The 14,890-nt window shown below is 48.5% G+C and overlaps 1 protein-coding gene across 25 annotated transcripts in view; it reads right to left on the bottom strand.

The window, feature by feature from the left end:
• Positions 1–14,890, bottom strand: part of APBB2 (amyloid beta precursor protein binding family B member 2) — a 405,899-nt gene that overhangs the window by 9,154 nt on the left and 381,855 nt on the right. For 21 of the 25 annotated variants that reach the window (XM_055246442.2, XM_063619806.1, XM_063619800.1 and 18 more), the window contains 5 exons: positions 8,958–9,072; positions 5,642–5,729; positions 4,398–4,481; positions 2,151–2,266; positions 382–561 (listed from right to left, as the gene is read on the bottom strand). In XM_055246442.2, the coding sequence (XP_055102417.1) occupies positions 382–561; positions 2,151–2,266; positions 4,398–4,481; positions 5,642–5,729; positions 8,958–9,072 (583 nt within the window). The remainder of the gene's footprint in view (positions 1–381; positions 562–2,150; positions 2,267–4,397; positions 4,482–5,641; positions 5,730–8,957; positions 9,073–14,890) is intronic. The other 4 variants (XM_055246440.2, XM_055246444.2, XM_063619812.1 and 1 more) reach the window with 1 other exon arrangement.

Here is a 14,890-nt window from a genome sequence, read left to right on the forward strand (position 1 = left end):
GAAACCAATCACTGGAAATAAAAGTCAATGTATTGATTTTTAAAGTACAGAATTGAACCCAAACAGTACCAACTCATGCATGACCAACATTTCACACATGAAATTGATTTGGGATCAAGGATTGACCGTCGTCAAGTTGGTGGTTATGAAGCTCATCGGAGCCTCTATCTGGCCTCACTTCTTTCAGGAGTTCTGGCCTTTTGGGATGTAATCTGTTTATCATAACTGATTCTGGCCCTAGGAATGACGGTGTTATAAAGTAAAGCACTACTTTAGGGATTCAACTTTTTTCATTTCTGTGAGTGATTCTGCTCTAATGTATGGCATATTAGAGATGAGCAGAGGCGGGAGGGCTCAACAGCCTGTACCGGGATAACTCACCATGCAGGCGGCCTGCACCGCCTCAGACACGTTACCAGCATTAGGCTCACACCAGAAAACGTGGCACTCAAAGCGCTGGTTCCCCGTGTCCATGATGAAGGCAAATGTGTGGACATCCTTCCCAACACCCATGAAGGACAGGAATCGCACACGACACTCCACTAAGACTTCCTCTTCATTCTGCAAGAGACATTATGCGGCATCCAATCAGGAGATCCCAGGATCAAGCTTAGAGTGGCAGCACATAGGAACTGGCATTCAGAAAGTATAGCCAGGCCGAATTCAGAAAGGACCTGTGTTTTTCTCGAAAGGTGGAACCTTGCCTAAATGTCTGAAGAGGCCATCACTGCATGGCTACCCTGTTCTGGAGGTCATTCTTGCTCTGAACTACACTGCTGTCATGGGGTGTGATGTGCGTGTCCCATTCTTCATTATGCCACGTGGCTGTGAGTTCACTGTGGGGAGGAACAGTGCCGTCCATACTTCTTACATCTAGCCCAAATACAGGACACCTGGTGGCCCAAAACCCATTTGGCCAAGTAAACCCCCAGAGCACCAGAAAAAAGGGATTCACGGTATCTTTCTTTGTCCAGTGATTCTTACCCAAACTAAACAGCACATTGAATCACATTTCCATCTAAAACCACAGAAAACAAAAAGCTGCCAAATCAACAAAAAGTTGTCAAATTGTTTTTTTCTTTTATTTCTTGCAAACTGGTGTCCATCTGGGATCCATATGAGGTGGCGTAAAGAAATGTTCAGAATTCTTTCTTATAGGGATGAACACCACATCCTTTGCAAGAACCGTATGCAAGTTTTGAATTAATAAACACATCCAAAATGTTGACTTTTGGATCATTAACATCTTGACTAATTAAATATTCACTCTGGTGCCTTGGGAGTGTTTAATGAGCGAACTACACTGTGTGAGAGGTTGGGAAGTTTTCTCAGGAGGAAGGAGGCCGTGGTGATCTGGGTAAGGGTCAGGTAGGCAGAGGGTGGAGCATGGAGGGTGCGGTGCTTGCAATGATGCTGGTGTGGGGAAGGGCGGGACCTGCTTGAAGAGGTGAGGAGAGCTCAGCGTGGCCAGCTGGAGGCAGGCAGTGAGCACCCTGCTCCTCTCTCCAGGGTGAACCGGGCAGCTGTGGTGCAGGCTGATGACTGGGGGTCTTTTCCTGGCAGGTGCTTCACAGAGGCAGAATAGAAAAGTGGGCACGAGTCCGGGCCAGGTTGCCTGGATTTAAATCCTGATTCCATTGCTTCCAACTGTGTGATGTTGGGCAAATGACTTAGCCTCTCTGTGCTTCAGTTTCTTCAACCACAAAACTGAGATAATTTGGGCTGAGGCTAACGTGGCCTCTCTCAAGACAACCAATAGCTCCTTCTGCTACTGATGGTCACAGGACTCTCCCAAATGGAAGCATCTTCTGCTTCCCATCCCCAGATCACACAGCCCAGGCAATACTGGCGCCCTGAGAGTGAGCGACTACTAGCGTCACACAGTCACCTCTAGCAAATAATTTGTCTTTGGGGCACATGAGGAAGACAGAATCAGGAGCACCAGAAGAGAAGTTTCTCAGGCCACAGGAAAACAGAGGTATGCACATATTTAGACCCAGACAAAGGGCCAAATCTTTCAAATGTAGGCCATCTTAATCACAAGGACACACAACTCCAGCCTTGACCATGTTCCTAAGTTCCACAGAAAACCACTGTATCTTATACTCACTATATAAGACACGCCAATGTCATTGAAGATTCCTTCTCACCTTTTCACTGATGACAGTCACAGTGGCATCAGCCACGTTCATGTTCACTGACAGCCAGTCCTCCTTGTTGGATGAGGTCATAAGATTTTCTATGGCACTGTTCAAAATGTCCATTCCTGGGGACAGAAAAGGATAATTTAAAGTGTCCTAAAGCCACTTACCACACTCAAATGTGGGCCCAAATCACCAATAACAGCTACGCCCAGACTTATCTTTTTTTAATAAAAGACAGGACACTTCATTCTCATGTTCGCTCAATAGGAATGAAATACCAGCTTCTGGCCAGGCGTAGTGGCTCCTGCCTGTAATCTCAGCACTTTGGGAGGCTGAGCCAGGATCATTTGAGGTCAGGAGTTCGAGACCAGCCTGGCCGACATGGTGAAACCCTGTCTCTACTAAAAATACAAAAAGTAGCCAGACTTGCTTGCTTGAACCCAGGAGGCGGAGGTTGCAGTGAGCTGAGATCACGCTACTGCACTTCAGCCTGGGCAAATATGAGTGAGACTCTGTCTCAGAGAAAAAAAAAAAAAAAAGAAAAAGAAAAAAAAGAAATAACAGCCTTTTCAGTAGGAGAGGAGAGTCAGGAGAAGCTCCGGGGACCTGGTACCCGACACGCTGTCTACCTAAGCAGACCATGGCCCTTCAGCCTCTCCCCACCCTCGCTGTGTCTTGATGGCACCTTTATGGTGGATCCCCCCATTCAGTAGGGCCCTTTTGCCAGCTGTTCCCACAGTTTTTCTGGGGGATAGGGGTGTGAGTGACAGCTTTATTGAGGTATCATTCCCATGCAATTCACTCATGTAAAGTGTGCCATCCAGTGGATTTTAGTACATTCACAGAGTGCACCCATCACCATCATCAATTTTTTTTTGAGACAGGGTGTTGCTCTGTCACCCGGCTGGAGTGCAGTGGTACAATCACGGCTCGCTGTAGCCTCGGCCTCCCAGGCTCAGGTGATCCTCCCACTTCAGCCTCTGGAGTAGCTGGGACTACAGGTACATGCCACCATGCCCAGCTAATTTTTTGAATTTTTTTTGTAGAGATGAGGTTTTGCCATGTTGCCTGGGCTGGTCTTGAACTTCTGGGGGCTCAAGCAATCCACCTGCCTTGGCTTCCCAAAGTGCTGAGATTACAGGTGTGAGCCACCGTGCTAGACCTACCATAATCAATTTTAGAAGAGTTTCATCACCCCAAAGAGAAACCCCGTACCTGGTAGGGGTCATTCTCCATTCCCCACCGCCCCCCCCAACTCTCCTAGACCAGCGCAACCCTTACCTACTTTCTGACTCTAGAGCTCTGCCTATTTTGGGCATTTCACGTGAATGGAATCACACAGTATGCAGTCTTTTGGGACTGACTTCCCTCATAGCATGTTTTCAGGCTTCATCCATGCCAGAGCGCACTTCAGTCCTTCACTCCTTTTTATTGCCAAATAAAATTCCACTGTATGGAAGTATCACATCTTATTTATCCAACTGTCAGTTGATTTGTCAGGACATAAGGGTTGTTTCGCTTTTTGACTCTCATCAATAATTCTGCTGTGAACATTTGCATACACGTTTCTGTATGCACAAATGTTTTCATTTCTCTTGGGTCTACGCCTAGGAACTGAGTTGCTGGGTCTAGAGTAACTATGTTTCACCTTCTGAAGAATGCCAGACTGTTTTCCAAAGCAGCTGCACCATCTTACAGCCCCCTTGGCCGTGTACGTGGCTTGTGATTTCTCCACAGCCTTTTTTAGCCCTGGTGAAGGCTCCATCTCCCAGTCTCTTTTTGGCTTGGTATAGCCCAGCAACTACACTCTGCCCCTGGCATGTGAGCTGAATGCTGTGTGGGCCACTACTGCGTCACTCCTTGACAGCATGAAGCCTCCACAGTCCTTTCTCCCAGCCCGCCAGCTGACAAGACACGAAGCAGGTGCCCTGGCCTCAGAGACGGAGGCCTCGTTTCAGAGCAGCAGAGCTCTTCCACGGCCCTGGGTCACACAGCTCTGGACTACTGGGTAAACAAGAAATCCACGTCTGTGTTGCTAAAGTCCTACATGCTGGGGATGACAGGTCAAAGCAGCAGGGCCTGTCCCTCTACTGATCTTTTGATCAGGACCGTTTATGTTCTCTGGCAGGTGACAGTTTGATTCAAGACAAGGCGTGAGAGTAAACAGCAGACCTCACCCTCCTCAGAGGGCGAACGCCTCCTGTGAGCTCCCGCACACTTGCAAAGTGGAAAGACAATAAACGTTTCACATACCGACTGGTTTGTCTACAGGTAGCATGCCCAAGTACTGCACGTGGAACTTCTGGACCAGCTCAGTCTTTGGTGTTGGAAAATCTACTATAGGGAACAAAAGCAACACATCTTTCTCAGTGGTTCCAACACACATGTGCACAACAGCCATGGCTCTGCGTCACCTGAATGCTCAGGACACGCCCTGTGCCATAACGCCCTATGTTTCTGGATGTAAATGTAACAACTATTCTACAAGAGCAGCATTACTCCGGATATTGGGGCTCTGTCAAAATCCTGTTCAACTTTCAAGATAGGAATGCATTTGAAAGCAGGAAGTGGCATCTATGTGTTAAAGCTGCTACTGTCTCTTTGATGTATATTAAGTAGCAGCTTTTGGTGTCCTATTTAATTAGGTGTGATTGATGCCCAGAGAAAATGTAACCTCAAGGGGCACAATCAGAGACATAGGAAGATAACTGAGTTCCAAGTAATCAACCTACTTTTTTTTTTTTTTTTTTTAGAGACAAGAGTCTCGCTCTGTTGCTCAGGCTGGAGTGCAGTGGTGCGATCTTGGTTCACTGCAACCTCCACCTCTGGGGTTCTAGCAATTCTACAGCTGTATGCTGCCATACCTGCCTAATTTTTTGTATTTTAGTAGAGATGGGGTTTCACCGTGTTGCACAGGCTGGTCTTCAACTCCTAAGCTCGGGCAATCTACCCACCTCAGCCTCCCAAAGTGCTGGGATTACAGATGTGAACCACCACGCCTGGCCCACGTTTTCTTTTTTTAAGATTAGTCAAGTATAGTAGTGGGAAGGGGAGAATGAGGAGGACAAGGAGGTCAATCTGTAACTGGCTGAATCATCAACTGAGGTAACTCACTACCTTCAGACCAGCCCAACCCACGTGTTTTTAAACCAGCCAGGGTCCTTATCCCAGGCTGTACATGAATTATAATATGAAGACAGTATTCTTAAAACAAAGAACATAAAATACAAAACAAAATGAAAACAAAGGCAAAAACTAAAGACAATATTCTTTAACCTTGTCCAATAACAACAAAACTCATCCTGGCTTTGTGCCTAACCCTAGTGATGCAAGATCAACTCTGTGCCTCTGTGGGATCCCGCGTGCGGGCTCAACTTGTGCTGAGTTGAGTGTGCTCTTTAAGGAGACGTGAAATACCAGAGAACCATCTGAGAGCCTTCAGTCCTGGACCAGGAGGGACAGGGCCATAACGAAGACATGAGGTGCCGCTGACTTACCTTGCAAAGGGACGTCGAGGTTCACATTGGCCCTTTCCTGTAAGGAGCTGCAGGCCAGCGCTTTGGCGTTCTTCCGTTCAGCCATAATCTAAGGGGGAAAAAGTGCAGCTTTGGAGCGTGGGTTCAAGCCCCCATGTCTTCAGCTATTCCAGCCTGTAAAGTATCTAGGTTGACTTCACTTCCAAGCTAATTAGATCAGCTTTAGTCTACTGCCTGAAGTCCCACCCCTGTATCTCTGGGCTACATATTTTGTTGAGGAATTCCGCTCATTTTCTCTGGGGATGAGAGGTGAAAAACTATTCCTCACAGTAGCAGTCTCCTGATTGCTTGGAATGGACTTTTTCCATTCGCCAGGCTCCCACCTCTACTAGAAACAACTCAAACGAGTCTCCCTGGTCTTGCATGGACCCTACCGGCCCACAGTGGCCAGTGGCAGCCACAGCAATGGCTTCTTCCAGTGCTTCCAAATGCCACCCTTTGAAGACAGAGTACATGGGTTCAAACTGCACCTCTGCCACTTACTAGCTGTGTGACCTTGACCTTGGGCAAGTGACCTGACCTCCTGTGTCTCGACTGCACACGGAGGTGATAATAGTATTTGTCTCAGATGGTAGTTCTGAGGATCACATGAGTGAGTGTGTCAAGCACAGGGAAGGCCCAGACAGCATTAAGTGCTCAGAAATGTTTCCTGCTGACATGCTTTGGCTGTGTCCTCACCCAAATCTCATCTTGAATTGTAGCTCCCTTAATTCTGATGTGTTATGGGAGGGACCTGGTGGAGATAACTGAACCATAGGGGCAGTTTTCCCCCATACTGTTCTCATGGTGGTGAGTAAGTCCCACAAGAGCTGATGGCTTGATAAGGGGTTTCCCCTTGTGCTTGGCTTTGATTTTCTCTTGCCTGCCGCCATGTAAGACATGCCTTTCACCTTCCACCATGATTGTGAGGCCTCACCAGCCACATGGAACTGTGAGTTCATTAAACTTCTTTTTCTTTATAAATTACCCAGTCTTGGGTATGTCTTTATTAGCAGCTGAAAACCGACTAATACACCTGCTATTTTTGCTGTTATCCTCAAACTGCTCTAAATTGCTTCTCTTCTGGAAGGGACACTGATGTCTGCTTTCTTAAGAGTAAAGCACTTTATACTCCTGTTCTCCACCAGTTACATACAGTGCTGTGGGTTTAGGGACTGAAAGAAGCCCACCCTTTAGTGACCCCAAAAGTAACTCCGATCTTCATTCCCAGACTAAGTTTTCCATTCCAAGTGGAGTGAAAGTCATTTCCATCGCGGACCTCCACTCTGCCTATCTCCAGATCCTTGCCCAGGGCAGCGAGCAAGAGGGCTGCCGACAAGAATAAAATCAAGTGTTTCCTGCATACTTCTTCTGTGCCAGGCCATGTTCTGAGGGCTTTATGCCAGAATATAAGCTCCATAAGGGCAAGGACTTTTTTTCTGTTTTGGTCATTGCCCTCTCCCCAGTGCCTTTGATAGTGCCTGGCACATAAATGGCATTCCATTCTATGTGTTGCATGAATGAATGAGAAATGAAATCCAGGGAGCAGGCTGCAATGCTACAAACGGCAGCAATACCCCAGTCTCATCAATGCAAGAATGTGAACATGGGCTGGAATAAACGTGGTGATCGCAAGACCAGTGCCCATCCTGCATGTCCCCATCATGGGAGTCAGAGCAGCAGACTGGGGCGCTCCTTCATTCTGAGGCTGGGGACAACTCCCTGTCCCTGTCCCTCCCTCAGGCACCATGGCTTGCACCTCCTGCTCGGGTAACAGGCTGGGCCAACCCCTGACCTGGGTTGGGTCTTGCTGGCTCAGGGGGAATTGTGGGAGTGAGGCTGGGTTATGATGTCAGCCTGAATCAGAAAGGTGACATTCAACAGAGGAGATGGCAAAATTCTGCATTTAAATTCAAGAAATTAACCAAGTCTGGGGCATGGAAAGGGCTGGCTGAAAGAAGCTTCTGCCAGTGTCTTGGGGGTTCCGCTGCCACCATGTGAAGAGAAATCAGGGGGTGATGTGGTTGCCAAGAACATCGAGCACCACAATGGTGTATCCTTGGAGGTCAAAGGACAGAGCAGTCCCTGGCCCTGGTCTGCTCTCTGCTCACTTTCGGAATACTGTGTTCATCTGGGGGATCCAACCAGAGTGTGCCCAGAAAACGATAGTTAGGGACCTGGAATAGCCATGCGACCCAAAAGTGGCTGCAGAGATGGGGGTGGGAGATCTGGAGAGGGAGGAAGTCAGGGGCAAGAAGACTCAATGACAGATGCTTGTCCAGCGCCTCTAAAACACACAACACATGGTAAAACGCAGCAAGGCTTCAAGTGTCTGAAGAGTTGGCCAGCAAAGAGAATGGGGGGACCTTTCTCTGCTGCTACAGATGGTAGATCTCCAGTCAGTACCTGGAGGTTCCAAGAGGAAGATTTCGGGTCAACATAAAGAGGAAATCAGTAACAGCCAGAGCTGCTCGGTAATAGAACCTCCTCCTGCAAAGTAAGAGACTCCACCTGTGGGAGTCCATGGGAGTGCAGGGCAGAGGGTGGGGGGATGTCTGCAAGGGGGCTGTCAATGCTGGTGGGAGGCGGAGGCTAGACTGGTGACGCCAGACTGTTTGTTCTCATTCTGAGGCTCTGTGACTCTGTTTAAGGAAGCAGGACCCTCACTAGCATGAGACCACAGTCTTGCCTCCCAGCTGGACAGGGTGCTTCTAGGAGCCACGATGTGTCCTCAGGAGGTCAGTGTGTGTTAACGGCAACCCCCAGCTCCCCACATTTGCAGAAACCCCGGATGGTTTCTTGCCACCTTTCCTGTAGCCTTTTTCTCTACCCACATTCACTCTCAGGTCAGATGGCCCTGCCCCTGGAAAATCCGCTTTGACTCCTTTTCCCAGTTTTCTGGGGTGTACGTATCTCTGCCATTGTTTTGCCTACCTGAGATACATATGTTTCCAGGCTGCGGGAGGGACTACGGTTCTATTCATTTTGTGTAGATGGAGTGCTACTTAGAGCGATGCCTGCCCCGCAGCAAGAATACTTTAATGACTTGGCTGAACATATATATATATATGTTTCCAGGCAGCGGGAGGGACTACGGTTCTATTCATTTTGTGTAGATGGAGTGCTACTTAGAGCGATGCCTGCCCCGCAGCAAGAATACTTTAATGACTCTGGCTGAACAATCTGCCTACTTCTCCCTGAGCTCAACTGCAGGTCGATGTGCCCACTCCTCCTTCCACATACCTTTATGCAGTAAGAAAAAAAGAGAGGCGGCCCATACTGCCCTGACCCACCTTACCTTGGAGCAGATCTCGTGGAGACTTGTGGCGATGGCTTTTGCTGGTGTGTCACATCGAAATACATGACATTTCAAAATTCTTGTATCTTTATCTCTTGCTACATAAGCAAAATCCCTGTGCAAGCAAAATGTATCAGTACATTAGTAAGAGAAGCTGATTACCAACACATACTTTAGTTATGAAGTTAACTGAGCTAGCAGCCAGCGTGTCAATGGTAAACAATGTATGCAATGATTAAAAGAAAAATTAAATTTCAATAGCTTCCTAACATATAGTTTTATGACAATTAGAAATTCATTTCTGAGTAAAATACCTACAATGTGGACTAGGCACAGTGGCTCACATCTGTAATCCCAACATTTTGAGAGACCAAGGTAAGATGATTGTTTGAGGCCAGAAGTTTGAGACCAGCTCTTGAACCAGGCAACACAGTGAATCCACTGTCTTAAAAAAAAAAAAAAGCCACGTGCAGTGGCATGTATCTGTAGTCCAAGCTATTCTGGAGAGTGAGGTGGGAGAATTGCTTGAGCCCAGGAGTTTGAGGTTGCAGGGAGCTATAATCATACCACCGCACTCCAGACTGGTCAACAGAGCAAGACTTAGCCTCTAAAATTTTTTTAAAAAAGGCTGGGCGCGGTGGCTCATGCCTGTAATCCTAGCACTGGGAGGCCGAGGCGGGTGGATCACCTGAGGTCAGGAGTTCGAGACCAGCCTGGCCAACACAGTGAAACCCTGTCTCTACTAAAAATACAAAAAATTAGCTGGGCATGGTGGCGGGCGCCTGTAATCCCAGCAACTCGGGAGGCTGAGGCAGGAGAATCGCTTGAACAACCCGGGAAGCGGAGGTTACAGTGAGCCGAGACTGTGCCACTGCACTCGAGACTGTGCCACTGCACCCAAGACTGTGCCACTGAGTCCTTGGGTGATAAGGGTGAAACTCCCTCTGAAAAAAAAAAAAAAAAAAAAAACCTACGATAACTTCAAAACCCAGTCTGTTGAACTCTTGGAATCTCTAACAACCCTTAGTGAAAACTGAATTTCACAGAACCCTTCTATCTAGTTTAATAACCAGTGTTATGATTAGAAAACAGAAAGGCTTGAGGAGTGCATGAATCACATGATGATATAATGACACAGACAGTGGTGCAGCGGAAGCAAACAATAGGCTCTGATGTATAAACATGTGCACAAACAATGGACTAGCCCACAGCTGACTGAGACAGTTGAAGGGCAATCACAGGGAATGTCAGAACACAGAGACACCACAGACTGCAGTCCTATCAAAGGCCTTTGATTGTGTTAAACACGTCTCAGACTCCAGATCTCAGAGAGATGGCAGCGGCGGCGCATTATTTATTGCTTGCTCAGACACCTCGGTGAACATGCAGCTGACACTGGGTGTTCACATTCGTTCTATTGATAAAAAAGATACTGACTGTGACATTACTTGGCTTCAAAAGAACCATGCGATACAACTATATTTCTCAACGTTAACATTGGAGGACAGCGGTTCAAAGATGAAAGTGTTCTTACATATATATATATATATATATATATATACACACACACATATATATACACACACATATATATGTGTTTTTTATATATATAAAACCAGCTTTACCCATCCAGGAATGGATCACAGTGATTTATTTGCATCTGATGCTAAGCCAGGATACTGTCTGGAGATATGACTACAGAGGAAATTTTTTTTTTTTTTTTTTTGAGACGGAGTCTCGCTCTGTCGCCCAGGCTGGAGTGCAGTGGTGTGATCTCGGCTCACTGCAAGCTCCGCCTCCCGGGTTCACGCCATTCTCCTGCCTCAGCCTCCCGAGTAGCTGAGACTACAGGCGCCCGCCACCACGCCCAGCTAATTTTTTGTATTTTTAGTAGAGACGGGGTTTCATTGTGTTAGCCAGGACGGTCTCGATCTCCTGACCTCGTGATCCACCCACCTCGGCCTCCCAAAGTGCTGGGATTACAGGCGTGAGCCACTGCGCCCAGCCTACAGAGGAATTTTTAAATTATTTCTCTTAAGGTAAGACGTGGCAGCCTTTCCATAGACTATGATGGATACTTTCCCCAAGATAGCCTTGGCAGCCTTGGGAAGGGACAGGATTTACCACGGCAGGCAATTGGCCATTGTGAAGGTCTGGCCGGAAAACCCTGCCTCGCAACCTCACCTCGCCATGCCCCAGGCAGCCCTGCAGTGGGGCTCCCTAAGCCCAGGCTCCAGCTCAGCAGCACCGTACCTGGCTGCCCCATGACGCTTTAATCACAGGCAATCCACACATGACCCCAACATTTCTCCTCCCAACCTACTCCTGCTTCCTCACGTCCTAGCTCAGTGTCCTCCATGCTAGAACCGGACTCCCCCTGCCTCACGTGCAACACCCAATCCCCACGTTCGTCCTGTTTCACCTCCTGGAAATTTCTGGCATCCATCCCTCCATTTCCAGCCCCCTCACCACGCAGCCATTCTAAGCCGCTCTTCGCCTCCCTGCCTGTGCTCAGGCCATCTCCATCCCTTTGCCAGGACTCAGCTGGAGACAGGCGAGAGCCTGGAAGGTTCCTCGCACACACAGTACATACAGGGGGCACGGCAAGTGTCTGAGTGTGTCTTAGCCTCAACACTCCGCAGCTCCATGAAAATGACTGTGCCTAACTCATCCCAGCGTCTATTCCAGGCGCGGCGTATCACCGGTACCAATACATGTTTGCGGGCGGAGTAGAAGTGTAGGCCTGCGGCACACATCCCTCCTTCCTGTTGGGAAAGTCGGCCCTCGCTCAGTCCTGAATGGGTTCCACGACTGGGCTGGGGGGTAGGTTGGGGCAAGGCACTGGGCCAAGACTTTGATGGGTGAGCACAGTCTTCTCCACACTGTGGCCTTCCCATCCAGCCTCAACCACCATCAAGGCAACACGTAAGAAATGGACAGAAGACATCCCTTTTGGAGCTCACACTCAAGGGATGCCTTGCTTCTGGTTCTCCTCCCTAGAGGGTCCTTCAGAAATACACCACGTCTCCCGGCACACAACTCCAATCCTTCCAACTTCCATGTGTAGCCACCATCTTTCTGAGGCCAAATCTCCCCAAAGCTCCCTGTGGTCAACCACACAAAGTCCAAAAACCTCTGGGTGGATTTTAAGAGTTCCAAAATTTGTCACACCAACTTTCCAGCATGTTCCTCCCACTGCGCGGCACTCCCCGCTGCTCCCGAAGAGATGGGTCTCGGTGTCTGCTCACAGCAGTGTCCTCCCTCATGTGGTGGCCAGTGTCCCTCCCCACACTGTCCAGCGCACGCCCATCTACTCAGCCTAGCCCAGCTCCACGGTCCGCCTGGTCCTCTGGCCCCAGGACCCTGCTTGTATCAAAATGCCCATGGCATTTACATTCTGTGCTACAAAGAAGAGGTCGTTATATCATATCTTTTGTAGTTACTGTTACAGGTGTCACCTGCTGTGTCTGTCCTCTAAGACAGCAGCAGCCAGAAGGGCCAGGCATTGAGATTCTGGCCACCCACAATTGAGTCTCAGCCCTGCTTCCACTTAGCTACACCAACCCTGGGCATGGAATTTAACCTCATCTTTAAGTGAAGGGGTTGAAAAACATGACTTCCAAGTCCCTCCCCGGCTCTGACATTCTCTGATAGAAGCTTCCAAGATCCATCAGCCTCTTCATGGTGGCTGGCAGGCCCCAGAGTGCAACGTCCCAAGGTTACTGACACGGCAAATGAACAGGCCCTGGTCAATAAGCAATGGATTATTCCTATTGAACTTCGGCTTTGTGCCCTCTGTGCCTCGGTTCTTTCATAGGCAGCCTTTTAGGCTTAACTTTAAAAAATTATGATTATTAATCTTTATTTTCCTTTGGCGCAGAGGAAGGTGACTGATGCCTTAAGGGCAACCATCTGGAACCCACAGCTTCCCCAGGGAGAAACTCAGCAGCCTCAGGCTTTTTTTGGGAGGAATTCTCACTTTTTTTTTTTTAAACAGCCTTATCTTTTGTTGTTTCCTTCAAGGTAGAGGCTAATAGATTAGGGAGGCAGCAATCTGTCAGTCCATGATGGTGGGTGAGTCCGGTAACTAACCCTCCAGAGGCTTCATCACTTCCCAGGATAAAACAGGTGTCTCCTCCTCACTGTGGAGGTCAAGAGATTTGTGCATTTCCCATTTCACTCTCATGTAACATATCCTGAGTCCCTAAATACAGAGATCTGTAAGAGGCACTTGAGGCCTTTCTTTCAAGCCTAGAGCACAGACCAGTGGAACGACTTCATCTATGGACAATGAAATATACAAGCGATCGAATTTCATTGATTTAAGACGAAATCCAAGCATCACTTGCCTGTGTGAAAAGCCTTTTCGGCACCTGACTTCTGAAAAGGGCTGCTGCAGGAGAGTGATGATCCCTCCCCACATCCCAGGAACCTGTGGCTATGTTCCTTTACATGCCAACAGGGGCTTGGTGGATGTGATCAACGAAGGATCCTGAGATGGGGATGTTACTCTGGACTATCTGGGTGGGTCCAGCAAATTCACAAGGGAAGGTGGGAGGCACTTTCTTCCTAAGGGAAAGAACAGGAGGCAGGGGCCAAGGAATGCAGGCAGCCTCGAGAAGCTGGAAAAGGCAAGAAAATGGATTCTCCCCGAGAGCCCCTGGAAGAAACAGCCCGGCAACACTGGGATTTGACACTTCTGACCTCCAGAAATGGAAAGAATCAAGTGGTGTGGCGTTAAGCCACTTGGTTTGTGGTCATTTGTTACAGCAACAATAGGAAATGAATGCAACTGCCATTTGGATTTTATGGTGTGGTATTAAAGACTGATATTTTTTAAAATATTCAATTCATTAAAGGCTGGGCGTGGTGGCTCATGCCTGTAATCCCAGCACTTTGGGAGGCCAAGGTGGGCAGATCATGAGGTCAGGAGATCGAGACCAACCTGGCTAACACGGTGAAACCCCGTCTCTACTAAAAATACAAAAACTTAGCCGGGCGTGGTGGTGGGTGCCTGTAGTCCCAGCTACTCAGGAGGCTGAGGCAGGAGAATGGCATGAACCCGGGAGGTGGAGCTTGCAGTGAGCCGAGATCGCGCCACTGCACTCCAGCCTGGGTGAGAGAGCAAGACGCCGTCTAAAAAAAAATAAAAATAAAAATAAATAAAAAAAATTCAATTTACTTCTACAAGCACCTTCTAGCTGATATTATGTATCAGGCACCAGTGAGGCAAATTCAAACAGATAAGGTTCCAGCCTTGCAAGCCCGTCTAATGTTACAGATGGGCAGTGAGGTTTGAGCTGCTTCTTTAGGTGTAAGAAGGACCTCATCACAGTAAGATGGCAGCAGACGGTTCAAAGAACATTGAAACAGGTATGAGCAAAGGCAGGGAGGTCAGAAGGCCCCCCAGTTGTTTGAGAGAACTCCCAGCTGCCCTATGCATATGCCCCAGGCACTGTGGTGAGGCTCAGGTGCGGCTGCAGGGGTGCTGTGCAGGAGTCTGTACTCAGTTTGCACAGTGCCTTGTGTCTTACCAGGACTGGCCCTTACTCTGAGCCATCCCAGTCTTGCAATATTACAGGTGACCCCCTGTGATTTGTTTGGTGGGACAAAGCCGGCCAAGGGAAGGGGACTGCTGGGGGCCACTGTGGTGGTCCAGCACAGGGGGATGAGCAAAGTGCAGGCTAAATCAGCATCTGTGAGAACAGGGCAGAGGAGACAGATGGAAGAGGTGCTGGAAGGATGCTGGCAGGAGTGGCAGATGTGTGAGAGACGTGGATGAGGGAGGGGATTAAGAATAACTCTGGGGGCCGGGCGCGGTGGCTCACGCTTGTAATCCCAGCACTTTGGGAGGCCGAGGCGGGTGGATCACGAGGTCAGGAGATCGAGACCACGGTGAAACCCCGTCTCTACTAAAAAATACAAAAAATTAG

The sequence above is a fragment of the Symphalangus syndactylus genome, chromosome 16 (assembly GCF_028878055.3).
Source record: "Symphalangus syndactylus isolate Jambi chromosome 16, NHGRI_mSymSyn1-v2.1_pri, whole genome shotgun sequence".
NCBI lineage: Eukaryota > Metazoa > Chordata > Mammalia > Primates > Hylobatidae > Symphalangus > Symphalangus syndactylus.